This window comes from Lampetra fluviatilis, chromosome 5 (genome assembly GCF_964198595.1).
Source record: "Lampetra fluviatilis chromosome 5, kcLamFluv1.1, whole genome shotgun sequence".
Taxonomy (NCBI): domain Eukaryota; kingdom Metazoa; phylum Chordata; class Hyperoartia; order Petromyzontiformes; family Petromyzontidae; genus Lampetra; species Lampetra fluviatilis.
In genome coordinates, this window is record NC_136279.1 from 9,613,205 (window position 1) to 9,631,887 (window position 18,683).

Sequence of the window (18,683 nt, forward strand, 5' to 3'; positions counted from 1 at the left end):
AAACGCCGGTAGACAACGTAACACCACCCCCATCACTGAACCCAACATTTTGAATGTCCCCGTTTTAAAGTGCCTAAAGACCCAGACGCATTTTTTTTTTACAAACGAGATGCACGAGCACACAGACCATCACCCCAATTACTCTATGACTAACGTTAATGTCACCATAGCAACAAGCAGTTAGTTAGCGAAATGGCTTATTCTTATTTTTAATCTCCTTAATTAATTTGACATGACACCGCATACCACGCGCATGTGTGTGGGGTGGGGGTTGATTCATGGGAAGCGGTAGTGTAGCGGTTAGTGCGCTGCAACACCAGTGACGAGTATCTGAACCAGTCATGGGCCTCTCGTAGGTCAACTCAGCCTCAAATGAGTACCTGGTGTGGTGTGTAACATCACCACTGGGGAGACAAAGGTGGCCGGGCATGGTGTTGGCCACGCACCCCCTCACGTGCCATGGTGGCCTTAATAGGCGATCTTCAACAGAATTTTCGCCACCAGTCTGCTCAGGCTATACACGGGATGTTTGTGGGAGGGTTCACGTACATGAATGCTGCATATGGTTGTGTTTGCAAGTGTACGTTCTTGAACGTGTATATGTGTACTATGTGTGTACGCATATGTGTACATGCGCGTGCGTACATTCACACGTATGTGTCTGTATGCACGATGTGAATTTTTGCTTGAATGTGACATACAAGATCAACTTTATATACAATTTGTATGCACACACAGGTACACAACTGTGTGTATATACAGGTGGTCAGATACACAGGTGTAAACAAATTCATTGTGTTAATACGCATGTACACTGTGTGCTTGTAGGTAAGTGTACACACCCATGAGCCCACCCACACGCATATACAGGCACAGGTGTACATGGTAGTTGTACGGATGTACACGCACGCGTATGGTACACGTGCAAGATTGCGCACCTGGCATGCACTAATGTACATGTGAAGTGCACACATGCATACCTGCAGGTACATGATCGCAAGCTTACAACTCGATGGTGTGCTTAACCATGCTGTGCGTGTACACATGGCCGTGTGTATACACACAAACACGTACATACCCACAGACATGTACATGTGCGCGAGTGTGTGTGTGTGCATGCACGTGCATACGCCCGCAAGCACATGCGCACACACACACACTCGCTCGTGTACAAGCTCACAACTCGGTGGTGGGCACATGCCTCGCCGTGCGTTCGTGTGGCCGGTCGTAATCCGGATAGCCGTACGCTTCCTGCTCGTAGTCACGGTCTGGGTTACTGTACAGCTGCTCGCCATAGTGTTGGTGCCCCTGGTTGTCGTAGTTGTGCTGGTTGTTGAAGTCGGGTGGGTCGCTGTAGTCGTGCTGGTTGATGTAGTCGTGCTGGTCATCATAGTCCTGGCTGTAGTCATGGGGGTCGAAGCCGCGTGGGTCGTAGACGACATCGGCATCCACCGGGTCTGCGTAGTCTTGGAATTGAGGAGGAGGGTAGCGTGCAATGTCAGGCAGGCGGCCTGTAGCACGAGACAGGGAGGGGAAGTGGTGAGAGCAGTGTGTATAAATGGTGTGTCGGGTGTGGGTTTTGGGATTGGTGGAGAGCATAGTGTGCGTGGAGATTGTGCAGTGTGGGGGTTACGGATGTGGTGTAGATTGCACGCATCGAGTATGTGCAAGTGTGGGGTGTAGTGTGCGGGATGTAGATGCAGTATGGGGTGTAGGTGAAAGAGGAACGTGATGAGCGGCGTCACTCGCAAACGTAATCTCACACCCCAAGGGAATGGACGTAAGAGCTGGACTTTATAGCCCTCCATTAAATTTGATAGAGCTGTAGTAATAAAAGTGATCAACATTTGCTATCATAGAGACCTATTAGATATTTTAAATATAATTTAGATCACATTAAAAGATGCTTCAGAGACCTGTTAAAAAAACACCATTTCATTCACCCAGGAAAGCATTACCGAGTCTCAAAACACTTGTTGAAAGCTTCTGTATACAGATGTTTGCCCAAAAGCATTCATGTATAGTTTGTTACATATTCTGTCACTATGAACTAATGTCAAATTCAACCTCAAGTCCTCGGTCATGGTCCCCCAATCTCTTGTAAGTGACATCACAGACTCTGTAAACTTTGTTTCAGTCAATGGCACATGTTTGGTAATAATTACACGTATAGGTTATACCCATGTGTCAGTCAACTGCTGGATTAAAGCCTATGTACACCGTCAGTCTTGTGGGTTATCTGACCATATTCAACCAGCCTGGTCAGTGCTAAACGGTGAATTTGGGGCAGGTGGGCAGGGCACGACCGATTCAGACATCACTCGCCACGGAGCATAGCCAATTCTGGAATTTAACTGTGGTTGTAGGATTCGTGCGATTATAATTATAAATCCTCCAATTTATCACGTTTTCTCGTCATCCAAAAATCCATATAGCTCCTGCACATGGGCCGATTTCATCGCCCACGGTGGATATGCTTTCGGGCGAGTTCCCTGCCTTTGGCTGCTACTCCACTATTATTCAAGACCATTTGGCCATCATCCCTTCTAGCAACAGGTCTTGCAAAAGACCAATTTGCTTTTTTTAACAACCAATGCAATTGATCGAACTTGGGCACGTTTTCTAATTCATGCATTGCTTTTCCAATCTCTCGGCAGTGTATGAGGATACCCCGTGAGTGGTTGGGAGAGGGTGTCGGTCGCCCGAGTGGTAATAATTCTATATATAACGATGAATATTAATTAGCAGGCATCTGCGTAGACTCGAAAACCTCCAGTTCCGAGAGCGGACGCACGGCCCACGCCGCAGCCAAATATAACTCCCAAGTCGCGAGTGACACCAATTAATGATTAATTATCACGTGGAGCTGCACTGCCGAAGGCGAGATCCCTAACGAACCACCCTATGATGAGATAAAACATCACAAATTGAGGATTTTTTTAAGGCAGGGGAGGGAGGAGAAAAAGTGGCGTAGTGCAATTGAACATTTCGCCATCATTTGTGAGTAACGTCTCTTTATTTGTTGGCGTCTTTTCCTCAAACTTTAATCTGATTGTGCTATTGGCATCACGTCATGAGATGAAGAAACCATTGGAAGTCTCGCAGAACAATGCAACCCTTCACGTTTGTGTTCGAGTAGAGCTCATAGAAGTGGTTATCAGAGCTATCTCTGAAATACATTCAAGTGACCTATGTTCCACGCAGTAGGGGGCAGCAGTTTCCTACCCTGCCAGTGCAATGTTCTTCATGTAATGGCCAAACTGATGGTTTTAATTTCGGAGAGCTGGAAGTTAGCCAAATTAAGTGCAGAATCTCATTTAATAGTATGTGTGCATTCATTCAATAAGGCAAGTCCTGTTGTTAGCAACCAATGCTACCTCATTACAAAACCTGGTTTCACAATTAACGAGCAAAGTTCATTCATCATTAATTAGTACATTTTCTCCATTAGTCTGTCCTCTCAATGGCCAACATTCGGGTGTCATTAACAAACTCCAACCCCTCGGTTAAAAGAACCACAGGATTCCACCTCACCTCATCAGGTTCATGGGGTCACTGGTTGAGGGTCAAAGGTGAGGAGGTTATGCTTCAGGAAAGGTCACATTTTATACATGTTACAGGTGAGCGAGGTCGAAATCGTAGGGTTATTTCAGAGAGTAACAGTTCCAACAGGTGAAGAAATCACACAGAAAAGGCAAAAGGATGATTAAAAATCAGAGGTTAACGGGTAAAGGTCAGGTCAGACGGGGACAGGTTAGAGGTGATTACCGCCAGTCTCGGGGTCGTCGCGCCCACCAACGCTGCCCTCGGGGGTGCTGCGGTCGTGGGTACGGTTCAGGTGATGCGTTGTGGGCAAAGGGGGGCGGCCGCTCATGTGATGCTCGTAGCCGTCATCATATCGGTCTGGTCCCCCATGCTGCACAAAAATAAAATTCCTTTGTAAATTTCCGACATACATGTTACACACAAAGCAACATAACACACGCAACACAATTTACATCATGACACAAGGAGCGTAAAGCAGCCTATGAAACACACAGCACACAAAACCATAAACAGACATGACAACAGAATGTACGCCACAAACTCTAGTACACATCACGTACAGCACATGCAGCATATATAACAGAACATAAAGGACATACACGTGTACACAAGAGCACACAAACAATTGAGACTTTACACACCAGAGCAAGAAAGGCATATATAATACATACAGTATACAATCACCGGAAACATTCTGTATAATGCGGCAACCATGATGAAAAACAAACATCCACTGTACAGCCCTTAACATACCGTTTGGGCAAATGCTGTTGGACTCGGACAGATTTATCAATATGCTACTAACAACCGAATTGGCCTCTCGCATTTGTAACCTTTGTTATGTTCTTATTTGGCAACCACGATGAAGGCTAGCAAAGTGCACAAGGCGTGCAACCAGCACCACACCTGGCCACCTCTGTCTCTCCAGTGCTGATGTTTACACACCACATCAACTGATCATTTAAAGATGTCTCGATTTATAGGAGGCTCAGGATGGGTTCAGGATATCACTCGCCACTGATGTTATCCATGGTAGGGAATCAAACTCAGGTGGCCAGGTTCCCAGCAGACTGCGCTTACCACTGGACCCCCACGGCTCCATTATTAGACAGGGTGATCTCTTTACAGATATGTCACTAAAATAAGAGAAGTTAGGAGAAAACTCAATTTTTATTCCATGCCTCTCTAGATCCGAGGAATCTAAATACAAATGTTAAATCGTTTAATGTCCCTGTGTAAGATAGGGAGTCACAATAATCAATAACCTATTTCAAAAGTAAAGGATCTTTGGAAATTGGTGAGCTATCTATTAACAAATCACCCTGAATTACGCAACACACTCAACACGCCACAAGTGGCGTTAATGCCGGCGGTGCCGGTGCACTGTAGAAAACTCGTCACCGCACAGTGTGGTGGCCCCATGTCCCCGCCGTCACCTGTCTGTGGTTGCTCCGAGGGGCGTCGTTGGCATAACTGCCTCTGCTAGAACCACCACCACCACGGCCCCCAGATCCCGTGACCCGGCCGACTGGCGCCTCCACGAAGGTGCTGAACGATGGAGTATCCGGCTTGAATGTTGACGCTGGCGGGGGGCTTGGATCCCCGTCTGGCCCTGCAATGAGAAGAGGGCATTAACGAGCAACCATCAGGGAGCCGGCATCATCAGACGGGCCAGGAGGCCATCGGTGTCTTTGATAGTTTCGTTGGTCGGTTGGTTGAGTATTTTGTTTGGTTGTTGGTGCGTGAATGGACCGGACCTCTAATTTGAAGCCCTGGGTGCTAATTGGCACTGCCTAAGCTGGCCCGGCTGTTAATGGGGCTTGTTATTATTGGTGCCGCTTCCTACCGGGCTGTCGCAGTGTTGCCGTCTCAGCTCTCCCATATTTCCCTGCCCATACAAATTTGTTGTTGGTTGGTTAATTGGTTGCACAACTGCTTGGTTAGTTGGCCGATAAGTAGGTAATTGGCCGTTTGGTTTGTATTTTGGTTGTAATCACACCTCATTTAATAAGTATCTATTTTGAGTTTTGCTGCAACAATTATTAAACTACGTAGGTTTTTGCCCTGAAAAAAAGGCTCTCAAGTAGCACTGTGGACGACACGCAATGGCACGTAAATAATGACGACACATGGGCAACAGACAACTATGGGGAACAAATGGAGAAATATGGGCACACTTTGAGGGACATGTGAAGAACACATTGAGATGGGACACATTTGGCAGACGCAAGACGACACTTGGACACATGGTGAATGTGGACATAAGTAGGGAACACAAAATGAGCGCAGAAACCCACACGTGACAGAGACATGCAGTCAGATTTTGGTGAACATTACACACGTTGAGACACAGAAACAGGCGAGAGATACACAGAGGGACACATTGGGGACACAAGCAGGTGAGCGGGGGCAGGAGCGTCTCACCGGCGAGAAAGGCTGGGCGGTAGACGCTGGTGCCCCCACCGTGCGATGAGGAAGAGCTGAAGCGGAACCTCTTCATGAACGGCTGAGACTCGGGGCTCCCGGCCAGACGCTCACCCACAGAGCCTGAATAGAAGGGAACAGGCGGACACAGACACATACAGGTAAAACTTTGGCTGGCATAAAAAGTGAGAGCCGATCAAGCGAGCAGATGGACAAGGCAGCAGGTGAAAGAGCGAAGAGAGCAGGTGGCAAAATGAGCGAACGGATGAGTGAGCGAACAATAATGTGGGCTAAAAACAGGAAACTCGTAGTCATGCAAGCAGGTAAATACATGGAAGCAAAGCCACTGCTTGGATGATTCAAGTGTGCAGGTAGATGGGCAGGCATACAGGAAAAATGCTCAGTGAACAATAAAACAATGCGAGAGCGGTAGGCACTAGAGTGATTTTAGCAATCGCATAAATGGGCGCCATAAGCAAGATAGTGAAGCGATGAAATAGCATAGGCGAGTGATCCTGTACGTTACCAAATGTGCTCATGCAAACCAGTTAAGCAGGCAAAAAATTGGACAAGAAAACACAACAGTAAGACAGCGAGCAAGTAGATGACTGGGGGAGTGAAAGAGCGAGCATCTCACCGCGTGACTGCATCTGGATCCCAGCAACGGCGCCCTTGTTCGTCCTCTGCTTCCTGCGCCCCTTTTTGCTGCCCGCGATGAGGAAATCGCCCGCCTGCTGTGACTGCAAGTGCTGCCCGGATGACGATGATGACGACGACGACATTATAATGCCTGCACCGCCACTGGACGCGCCCTTCTTTCCGCCCCTCCCCCCACTCTGCCTTCGGCGGCGCCGGCAAAAGAAGGCAATAAGTCCGATGGTGACAGCGAGGAGGATAACGCCCACGGCCGCCACCAGTGCAACGATGGCCCACGTGGGCAGATCGGACCCCGTGCGCCGGCCCAAATTCACCACATCCTCACTCAGCGGTCGCATCAGGCTCTCAGCCACGAGTTGCTCGATGAGCGTCACGTTCTCCACCGTTTCATTCACAAACACATGGAGCAGCACCGGCGCCGCTGCCTCCAGCAACCCGGAGACCGCCCGGACTCGTCGTGACCCACTACCTCCACGATCACGCACACGTACCACTAGCCGGTGCAGCCCCTCGTCCGAGCCGCTGACCGTGCGTGCCAGCGACAGGGCACCCGAGTCGGCGTTCAGCAGGAAGATACCTTTGGGGTTTCCTCCGGCGATCTCGTACAGCAGTCGCCCATTGTCGCCAGCATCGATGTCGTTCGCCGTCACGCTAACCCCTACCAGCATGCCGGCCGGCGAGAAGGTGCGCACGTGTTTCCAAGTGTCGTTGGTATTGGGTGACGTGATCACCGGCGCATTGTCATTGGTGTCGCTGACTGTGATGCTTACACGGCATGACGCTGACAGGGCGGGGCGGCCCGAGTCGACAGCCCTCACGCTAAGTTCATACTGAACGCGAACCTCGCGGTCCAGCACCACGAGTGTGCGCACCACCCCACCCGGTGTCATCGAGAAGTACCGGTTATTCCCACCCGCATCGCCTGCGCCACCAATCCAGTCAGGCCCAGCCTCCCGTACGAGGTTGAGGGCAACGCGGGCGTTGTCGCCCTCGTCCAGGTCGCTCGTTGAGACGGTGCCTACATACGTGCCTACCGACGTCTCTTCCTCCACGAAGAACTGGTACATGCAGTTGGTGGAATTGGAGACGCCCACGAACGTGGGGGCATTGTCATTTTCGTCGAGCACGGTGACGCGCACCATGGCACGGGCCTTGCGCTGGGGCGAGCCCCCGTCAGACGCCTCCACCGACAGCTCGTAGAGCATGCGCGTCTCGCGGTCCAGCGGCGTCGCCAACGTCAGCTGTCCCGTGCGCTTGTTCAGCGAGAACTGCTCTGCCCCAGGACCCCCACCCGCAAACTCGCTTAGCGTGAATGTGATGGCCCCGTTCGCGCCGCTGTCAGCGTCTGTAGCCAAGAGGTTCAGTACGACAGTGCCAGCCTGACCATTCTCACGCAACGACACCTCGTACACGGCCACATCGCCCTCGATCGATGCGGGGTTCATGAAGACCGGCGTATTGTCATTGACGTCCACCACGGAGATGACGAGGTTCAATAGTTTGGAGAGCTTGGGGGTACCCCTGTCCGCTGCCAACACGCTCACATTGTACTGTTGCGCCTCCTCGTAATCCAGAAGACGCGTCGTCTTCAGCAGGAACTGCACCTTGTTGGGGCTGCCGAGCTCTGCTCCCGTCGACGAAGTCGATCCGGCTCCACCGCCCCCGCCAGACCCGCCCACACTGGTGAGCTCGAAGGCGGCGCTGGGACCAGAGGGAAACTCGAGGCGCACATCGACAGTGCCGCTGGACCCCAGGTCTGGGTCAGACACGGAAATGAGCACCACAGGCGTGCCCGATGGCAGGTTCTCGACGATCTTTACACCGCCATCCGGGAGGTACTCGCCTTGCAGCGCGATCACCTCAAATACCGGCGCGTTGTCGTTGTCATCATTTAGCTCCACTGTCACGGTGACCGAGGCGGAACGAGAAAAGTGCCCACCATCACGCGCCACCACAACTAGCCGGTGTACGGGCATCGTCTCACGATCCAGCTTTTCCGCATTCCCTACCGTGACGAGGCCCGTCGTGCCGTCCACAAGCAATGCCGCCTGCGTCGCGAGCGACGTGAGCTTCGTGTGGAAGGAGTAGGTGATGGCACCATTGGGGCCAGCGTCAGCGTCGGCCGCACGTAGCTGCACAACACTTGTGCCGACCTTTGAGTGCTCGGTGATGCGGACGGGCCGCGTCGGCGGGTCAACGAACACTGGCGCATTGTCATTGGCATCGACGACAACAATGGTAAGCAGCACCGAGCCCGAGAGCTTTGGGTTGCCGCCATCCTCACCCCACAGCAGCAACTCGTACGAGGGCACCGCTTCGCGGTCCAACTGCTCGCGCAGCTCCAGCAGGGCCCGATGGCCCGTGCCACCATCCCCATCAACACCAACCCCGCCGCCATCATCATCATCATCGCTTTCGTAGAGGCTGAAGGGCCCGAGCTGGAGCCCATCTCCGCTGGCCGCCGAGATTCGGTAACGCTGTATGCCGTTGTCGCCAGCGTCGGGGTCAATGGCACGGGGCAGCGGCACGCGGCGCCCCACGGCCTCGCTCTCAGAGATGGAGACATTGAGATGCGGCGCACGGAAGGCTGGTGCGTGGTCGTTGATGTCGCGCACCAGAAGCTGCACGTCGAGGAGACGGAGATTACTGGAGCCTTCGCCCTTGGCCATGGCGGCAACCTGCACGGTGTGCATGAAGCCGGTGCTCCTGCACGCGTCGGGCTCCTCCATGCACAGAGCCTCACGGTCAAGGCGTAAGGCCACGGAAAGCTCGCCCGACAATTCGTTCACTACACACGGGGAGGGGGTGCAGAGGGGGAGAGAAGACACATGGGGTGCAGGGTGTAAGAAACACACCCAGAGGAGACAAAAAGAAAAAAGGCACAGGGTTAGGACAAGAGACACGGGGATGGGGCACAGGAGGACCAAAGACATGGAAGGGAAAAAACACATGGGGATGAGACAGAAAAGAAACACGGGCAAATGAGAAATGGGGACAGGACCCATGAGGGCAGCGAATGTCACTTGCAACAGTGTTGACAAGGGGCTGTGAATTATTGATATTATTAAAAACTAGCAACTCAATCCACTGAGGGAGGCTGCATATTGTCAGGGATTTTACCATGGAAAGAAGTTTTTGCATAAAAACACAAGTAGACGTACAAGTAGGGCATAGGCTTTAACAAACGTGCATGCTCATCGTGCTGGTACACAAAAATATTTGCATTTAAAAATAATGCATTTTGTTGTTGCCAATCTTTTTCAAATGCTACGTGAATCTGACCAATGTTATCGAGTGGTGGAGTACATTTTGCAGAGATTGGTTTTGGGGGTGTTGTAGTCTTCATGAAAATATATTAAATGTCACATTAACAGAGACAACGTATTATTTCCAAGGCACAGATAAAAGTAGGTGTGTAGTGGTTGTGCAGTGTGGTTTATGCCGGTATCGGGAGGCCTTTCATCCAGCAATGGATCGACATAGGGCTGTAAATGATAAGAATCAGAATATATTTATACTGGAAAAATCCAATGAGCTATAAAGCTCTTTGTTCAAGATGTCCAGTCGGGGCAGGTAAGAACGTTATAACAACAAACAATACAAAAACATGATCAGAGTGCAAGGTACAAGAAATGTAAACAAATAACCCAAACACATACAAATACAAATAATCCATCCCCATCCTACCAAGCAAAGCCCACCGAGGTATTAAGTTATTTTTCACAAGCGACCTGGTCACAAATACAAGTTCAATAAAGTGGCCCATTATTTGGACATTTATAGCAGCAAAATAATGTAAATAATCACAACTTAAAATACAATATCTTAGATACCCCGATCTGAATCAGTGTCAGTAAAGAGAGATTTTCACTTAGAAAGCGTTATGCAATTGGTCATAGAACTTAAACCCGTGTAGAGTGCTTACCTTTAATGAGATGCTTGGCCTCTGCCGAATACATGACCTTAAACTCCAGGTTAGGTCCCATATCAGCTACTTCCTTGCTTTGCCTGAGATCCCCGATGAGGTATCCCACTTGAACCTCCTCGTCCACCTCATACAGCAGGGCCCCCTGCACCAGCGGTGTCGTGGAGACCAGTAGCAGCAGGAAAAGTGATGCCATTGGCAACCCCATCACCGCAGGAGGCATGGCACACCACGACGGCGCTGCCAGAGCCGCCTGGACAGAAAAAAACAAGTATTGTTAGCGCCTTTCCACGTTTACCAATCTTCTCGGTTAAAATGCCAATTTAAGTGGTTATGTGTCAAATACAATCAGATTGGTGAAGACAAAAACCGAAATGAAGAGACATAGCGAGGGGAGCATATTTAATTTGAGACCAAAATCAAGTTAGGAAATAGCAGAAATCATCTAAGCAAACAAGGAGATGATTTAAGACCAACTCTTAACAAGATGCAAAGCCCGAAAGGGGCAAAAAATTATCAAATGGATGTCAATTGACACAATTAATTATATTAAATAACGGAGTGTGCAATTAAAATATGGGGAAATGTAAAAATTATAAAAACACATTGTGTGAAACCACCAGTTAGATCAGGGGTCGTCAAGGACCACCATCTTGTATTCACATGCTGTTGAAATATTGAGTGTTTTACAGAATAAAAAAATGTCTCTTCGTGTTATTTCAGTTGCTGATCCCTGAGAAAGATGGATCAGTGGCTGTTATTTATAACCAGCAGTCTTGTAACAATGTCACCCTGCTCTCCTATAGGAACCAATGAATCTCCACAATTCAGGGTGCACGTTTGATTCACGAATAAATTCTTATTTTTGCTGCTGCGGTGTGTATAGCACCTCTAGCGGGTGAAAAATCATTTGACTGTGGAAAATGTAGCAGTTATCCAAGCTCTCACAACCCAAAGTATAAATATTTGTTTAAATAGTAAAAAGCATTTACAAAAATATTACGTTTCACCGGTATGACGATGTATATGCAAAATATACCAGATGAAAATAACCGAGGGTTAACAATGTATTTTTGTACATTTGAATAGATGTTCACACGTTTACAGTTTTGTTTTATAGGGGCCAGGGTATCCCTTGAAAAAAAAGTGAGTTATAATCAATCCATTTCTTGTCTGGTACCCGTGGGATGGGGCCGAGGCGCAGTGGTTAGCACATTTCGCTATGAGCCCGGCCACCTGAGTTTGATTCCTTGCCCTGGGTTAACATCAGTGGTGAGTGCTATCCAGATCAGTCTTGGACACCCTTTTCACCAACCTGCATTGACCAGCGTGGTCAATTATGGTCAAGCAACCCCCATGAAAAGTGTGGGCGGATCTTCATCCAAAAATAGGATATTTAAAGGGCTGTAAATGATTGTCGCATAAAGTGTAGGATTTAATGAGTATGCAATTAGCTGTTGCATCACTGGACACCTAATAATCGGATAAGAATCAATTGTAGATAACTGATCATTGTTTTAACGCTGTGGACACACGAATTTGATTTTGCCAAGACGAAAGTACTCTGCAAACCCACTGGCTATCAGCAAAGATTCGTTCATGAAGCCATCCAGATATATAAACAGACAATTTCAACCGAGAAGATGGGTACAAGTTGAGCAATCATTGTTGGAAGGACGTTAATAACCAGTTTAGGTCATAACTGGCTGTGATGTTCTCTTCATACCTGCCTATGTTAGCAGTTATTTTCGACTCCGAGTTACATTCACTAACACAGCCACCATTGCTCGTTTTCCTCGATGTGGTGGTGGCTTTTGCCGAGCGCTCTCCGATTTTACATTTGCATGCAAATTTCTTACATTGACATGCTAATCTCTCACAATACAATGGCCTCCCCCACAGCTTCATTGTCGTGGGTATGGCTCAGCTCGCCGATCTTACATTTACATGCAAATTTCACCTCTAGCCCCACCCATTCACCCTTGGGCTAAATGCATCTCAAACCTACATGCATCTCAAACCTTTATAACATCCTGCCTTAGCAGCTCTCCCACCATATATTTTTCCTGCCTCAGCAGCTCTCCCGCTATAGTTTTCACCTGATGACGATTGCTTGTGTTGCGATCGAAACGTCGTGATATTGTTATTTGTATTATTATTATTTTTCTATCTACGTGGCTTTACCGAAAGACCCAAAGAATATGACATTGACACTTTGTTGTCTTCTTCTTGGTTCTTTCGGTAAAGTCACGTAGAAGGGAAGTAATAAAATAATAAAAATAAAACATAATATTATTTTATTACTTCCCTTCTACGTGACTTTACCGAAAGAACCAAGAAGATGAATCCCTGCAGTCACGAAAGCTTTAAATCAAAACTTTGTTGTCTGATCGAAACAGAGACAGAAGTGAGTCGCTCAGTAACTGTCATTGACTGAGATAACATTAGAGCAGACATTTTTATGTTTAATCGCTGCACGTACCAGGACTGAGTTTCCCACGATTGCGACCTCTCAAACGGAAGGTGAAACTTTAAGTCTGAGATCACTGCTGTGTCATCAGATCACCTCATTACACAGCGTTGCTTCACTGATGTGGAAACACATTTTTCTAGACTTTAGCTCCACAAAACAATACAGCAATAACCAGAGGTGTGGACTCGAGTCATGTGACTTGGACTCGAGTCAGACTCGAGTCATGAATTTGATGACTTGCGACTCGACTTGGACTTGCATAACAATGACTTTGTCCCACCTATGAGATGTGGACTCGAGTCATGTGACTTGGACTCGAGTCAGACTCGAGTCATGAATTTGATGACTTGCGACTCGACTTGGACTTGCATAACAATGACTTTGTCCCACCTCTGAGATGTGGACTCGAGTCATGTGACTTGGACTCGAGTCAGACTCGAGTCATGAATTTGATGACTTGCGACTCGACTTGGACTTGCATAACAATGACTTTGTCCCACCTATGAGATGTGGACTCGAGTCATGTGACTTGGACTCGAGTCAGACTCGAGTCATGAATTTGATGACTTGCGACTCGACTTGGACTTGCATAACAATGACTTTGTCCCACCTATGAGATGTGGACTCGAGTCATGTGACTTGGACTCGAGTCAGACTCGAGTCATGAATTTGACGACTTGCGACTCGACTTGGACTTGCATAACAATGACTTTGTCCCACCTATGAGATGTGGACTCGAGTCATGTGACTTGGACTCGAGTCAGACTCGAGTCATGAATTTGATGACTTGCGACTCGACTTGGACTTGCATAACAATGACTTTGTCCCACCTCTGAGATGTGGACTCGAGTCATGTGACTTGGACTCGAGTCAGACTCGAGTCATGAATTTGATGACTTGCGACTCGACTTGGACTTGCATAACAATGACTTTGTCCCACCTATGAGATGTGGACTCGAGTCATGTGACTTGGACTCGAGTCAGACTCGAGTCATGAATTTGATGACTTGCGACTCGACTTGGACTTGCATAACAATGACTTTGTCCCACCTCTGGCAATAACCCATGGGATTTGTCTTATCGCTCGTGGGAATTTATGAGATTTCTTAATTAAAAAACTATTCTTGAAAAAAAATGCAGACCTGCCGGATTTGAGTAGCTTGACAGGTCTTGGTAGGCACAGCACGGAGATGTGGAGATTTTATCTGGCCCTCTGGAATCCTGAGACAGACATACAAGGGATGACAGAATGCGGGTTCGTGTTAGAGGCATGGGGGTGTGTGCGTGTGTGAATGTACCAAGTGCTATCATCTCTATTGGGGCAAGGCATTCGGCTCAGTGGAAATTGTTGCAGTTATCAAAGCTCTCACAAATAAAAGGTATAAATAAAATATATTTTGAAGTTGTAAAAAAAAAATGTTTAAAAAATGTTACAGTTACACCGAGATGTGAAAACAGTACCCCAATAGAAGAATCAGAATCTTTATTTATCCTGGAGAAATCCGATGAGCTATGAAGATACTTTTCACAGATGTCCATTAGAAGGGGAGCCCATACTAGGTAACATGCTTTCAAAGTTATTCCAGGGACATTAGCAGATGTTTTCTCAACAGTGGATTTAAAACAAATGGTACTCAAGCGTATATCCACACACAGGCCAGCAGGTTTAAGGCTAAGGCAATCTTGTGGAGATGCAGGCCAGGTTAGAGTCCAATTGGTTTATTTGAGGATGTTGTGCCTGACTAGCCAGGTCGCTGGGATGGAAGCACAAGAGTAAAAGAAATGTACGACATGACAAACAGGGCACACTTACAAAGTAATAGGTACGTGAATAACCACCTCTCATACACAAAAACACTCATATACAATAACTCACACACAATTTCGATTTGAAGCTTTCGTGACTGCAGGGATTCATCTTCTTGGTTCTTTCGGTAAAGTCACGTAGAATGGAAATAATAAAATAATAAAAATAAAACACAACGCTGCTTGCGTTGTGGCCGAAACGTCGTGAGAAGTATTTTATTATTTCCATTCTACGTGACTTTACCGAAAGAACCAAGAAGACTCACACACACTCATACAAATACAAATAACCAGAATCACACGCGCGCATAAGACAAATATCTCTTGTGAAACCTTACACAAACTGGGGTACGTGCCGTTAGCAAGAACCTATTAAGACTTTTATAAAAGACATTCCCGGCACAATGCCCTGCCGCGTGTCTCCGGAGTAGTCATGTTTAGACATAACAGGGATGTTTTTTTTTTATAAGTCACTGGTTTTGGCCTGAGTTTAAATAGGAAATGCCCAGGCCCAGTTCAGATAACAGTCACTGGTGTTGGCCGTGAACAGGAATCGAACTCGGGTAGCCATGTTCGTAGAGCAGCGTTAACCGCTATGCCACCACTCTCCACACACACACATTAACACACGGTCACACACACATTAACATACACACGTCACACCGAGTTTGGCGAAAAACAGTTGTTTGGGCGTCGCAAGCTCAGACCTGTTGGGACTCGCGAGTGAACACGAGTCTCGGAGTGACACTCGTACATCCACACACGAATGCTTTCCAACAAAGACAAAAGATCCCCCGTATAGCCTTTACCAGACTGTTGGGGTAAGTGGCTGTTAGAGAGCTCCTACCAGTTACATACACACACATGCTTCCACAGCAGTTAGATAAATACACAACCGCATGCTTTCACAACAGTTACACACACATGCATGCACCCTCACGCATACCCATGCTTACACACCAGCAACACACACTTACACATGTGATGATACATACGATCAGGCTTACATATTCGCTCAAACACTACCTGAGAATCAGAATATGTATTTATACTGAAGGAATCCGATGAACTATAAAGCTCTTTTTCATAGATTTCCAGTCGGGGCGGGTAAGAACGTTACAACAAACAATACAAAAACATGATCAGAGTACAAAGTACAAGAAATGTAAACAAATCACCCAAACCTACAAATAAAACTAAACCATCCCCATCCTACCAGAAAAAACCCCACTGAAGTATTAACTTCTTTTTTAAAAGCAGCCTGGCCACAAATGATAGCTCAACAAAATGGCTTATCATTTTGACACTGATAGCAGAAAAACATATCTAAATAGTCAAAACGCATGTTTTCTAAATGTGGAGGGAAAAACAGGACGACCCAAATAAAAAATCTAAGCGACCACAGGCACCATATGCAAACTCCAAATATACAACAGGCGTCAGGGTCGGGATCGAACCCGCGAACCTCCTACATACTAAACACACACACACAGATGCCAACACACTAGTGACCCCTCGCTTACATTTAAACCCACCTCGCATAGTACACTACCACCCGCACACATCCTCACCAGCTACACACATGCACCATAATTACACCAGTTCATACACACCCTCAAAATCGATCTCACCTCACACCCACTCAGACATGCACCCATGTTCACGGACAGTCACACCATCTCACACAGGTTCATGTGTATGCAAAAAAGACAAAAAACCTTATTATATCCATTAACACGGTTGGGGCAAGTGCTGTTAGCGAGCACCTATGAAGGCTGACAGCAAACAAGGAGGGGGTGTGTGGCCAGCACCACGCCCAACCGCCTTTGTCTCCCCAGTGGCTATGTCTACACACCGCACCAGGTACTCATTTAAGGTAGAGTCGACCTAGGAGAATTCCAGGACCGGTTCAGATAATTGTCACTGGTGTTGGTTGCCGTGAGTGGAAATCGAAACCCGTGTCGCAGTGCGCTAACCTGCTACACTACCGCTCCCCACATTACGCACACATGTACTCACACACACACAACAAGTCTCTTCTTACACACTACACAAGCACACCTATGTACTCCTTTTCGCACACACGCAGTCACCCAATAATGGGATTGGATGCTTGGAATGCGGCGGGGTGCTGAATAATGATGTTCGCACACATTTTAATGGTGTGAAACACAAACAATTATAGTGTACAAGCACGGGTGTGAATACACACGCTGTCGTGAACACACAAACGGCAGCTTTGATTATCACGGTCGGCTACGTACGGTGGGAAAGAAGTTCAACACCGATGCCCACACACATTAACGTCTAGCCACACTCAGGAAAAACGGTGTACACATTCACAAACACTAATATGCACATTTACATTGTACACACATACCCTATAACGCTAACACACCTAAACCTTATATGTTCATACGTACACACACCCTTACAAGTAAACACGCACACACCATGTACACATACACACACCCAATACACGCACCCCTTACACAATGAATATAAAACACTCACACGTCCTGCGCACTCAACACCAAACCTGTACACACACATCTATAGAACGTAAATAAAAAGCATCCCCTACAGCCTGTACACACACACCCTGCACATCCACCCTCTCCATATCTTGTACACAACAACCCCCTATACATACACCCTGTAAATAAAAACACATCACTCCACCTGTAAATACAAATACCCGACATACACACTAGTGCGCCATGTACTTGCACAAACATCCTGCAAACTCTGTTCATGGACCACTCTGTAGTAGATAAAATAAACCCCTAGACCCTGTACATAAAGACACACCCTGCATGCACCTCCACACCCTGTAAATGAAATATAGCCCTCGAACCTGGACAGTAGATACACACCTAGACCCTGTACACAGGCTACAAGGTGCACATACTGTCCATACGAAGACATGCAAACACCCTATTACTGTACACAACACTGCATTTTCTTAGCTGTTACTTGGACTTTTACCTGGCAGAGAGAGAGAGTGGAGGCGAGACGCAAAATGTGAAGGGGATATGTAGAGTGTGCAATGGAGAGAGTTCGAGTGTGTGAGAGATGGTCAGAGATGGTGAGAGAGAGGGCCAGAGATGGTGAGAGAGAGAGATGGAGAGTGGCAGTCTCTTGAGCGACTGATCTATTATCCAAGTCTCATGAGTCAGGGCACCTCCGATTAGCACGGTTGGCTACGTACGGTGCGCGAAAGAAGTTCACGAGATGAACATGAGAGGAGACGAACAAACAGAGACACGCAGAAAGGTACACAACAGTAAATAGCAGAGAGAAATACACGATTGCGCAAAGACAAAACAAACGTTCACGGTATTAAATTGAGGCGAGACAGATGAAGCGAGACATGCAGAGTATGTATAGCAGACACTGCAGCATGTGAATAAGACACATACACGTGTTCATACACTACCGTAGATGTCGGAGACACATTGATAGACAGAAGTGTAAGGGAAAGACGCACACATACATGTAGTGTCGGTAAATTGAGACAAACTGACAGAAGCAGACAGCAAACCAGATACAAAACTCCCAGACACTGTCGTACACGTGTATGGGAGGCACAACATACCAGTTTAGTCCTCCGGTGTAGGTTATCGGGGCAGAAACTGTCAGACAGTCGGAGTCCGAGACGGCAACGAAGACGAACTCCGGAAGGACGAGAGAACGTCGAGGGGCAAGAGAGAAGAGATGGCGACAAAACAGAGAAATCGGAGCGTGGAGATTAGCGGCAGAGTCAGGATCCTCATTAGGGACGCGAGAGGCGGGCTCTCACGTGGACGTGTGTGTAATTACGTGGGCATGCGTGCGCTTTTGTAATTACTG

General features: G+C 47.6%; 1 protein-coding gene across 1 annotated transcript; it reads right to left on the bottom strand.

Annotated features, from left to right (window-relative positions):
• Positions 1-874: 874 nt before the first annotated feature.
• On the bottom strand, positions 875-18,462 carry LOC144932521 (protocadherin-1-like). Its single transcript, XM_078856691.1, has 8 exons — positions 18,430-18,462; positions 14,168-14,246; positions 10,553-10,805; positions 6,608-9,415; positions 5,971-6,093; positions 4,983-5,158; positions 3,769-3,916; positions 875-1,511 (listed from the first exon to the last, which is right to left on the bottom strand). The coding sequence occupies exons 3-8, from the start codon at positions 10,773-10,775 to the stop codon at positions 1,177-1,179; spliced, it is 3,813 nt and encodes a 1,270-aa protein (XP_078712817.1). The 5' UTR covers positions 10,776-10,805; positions 14,168-14,246; positions 18,430-18,462; the 3' UTR covers positions 875-1,176.
• Between the last annotated feature and the right edge of the window lie 221 nt (positions 18,463-18,683).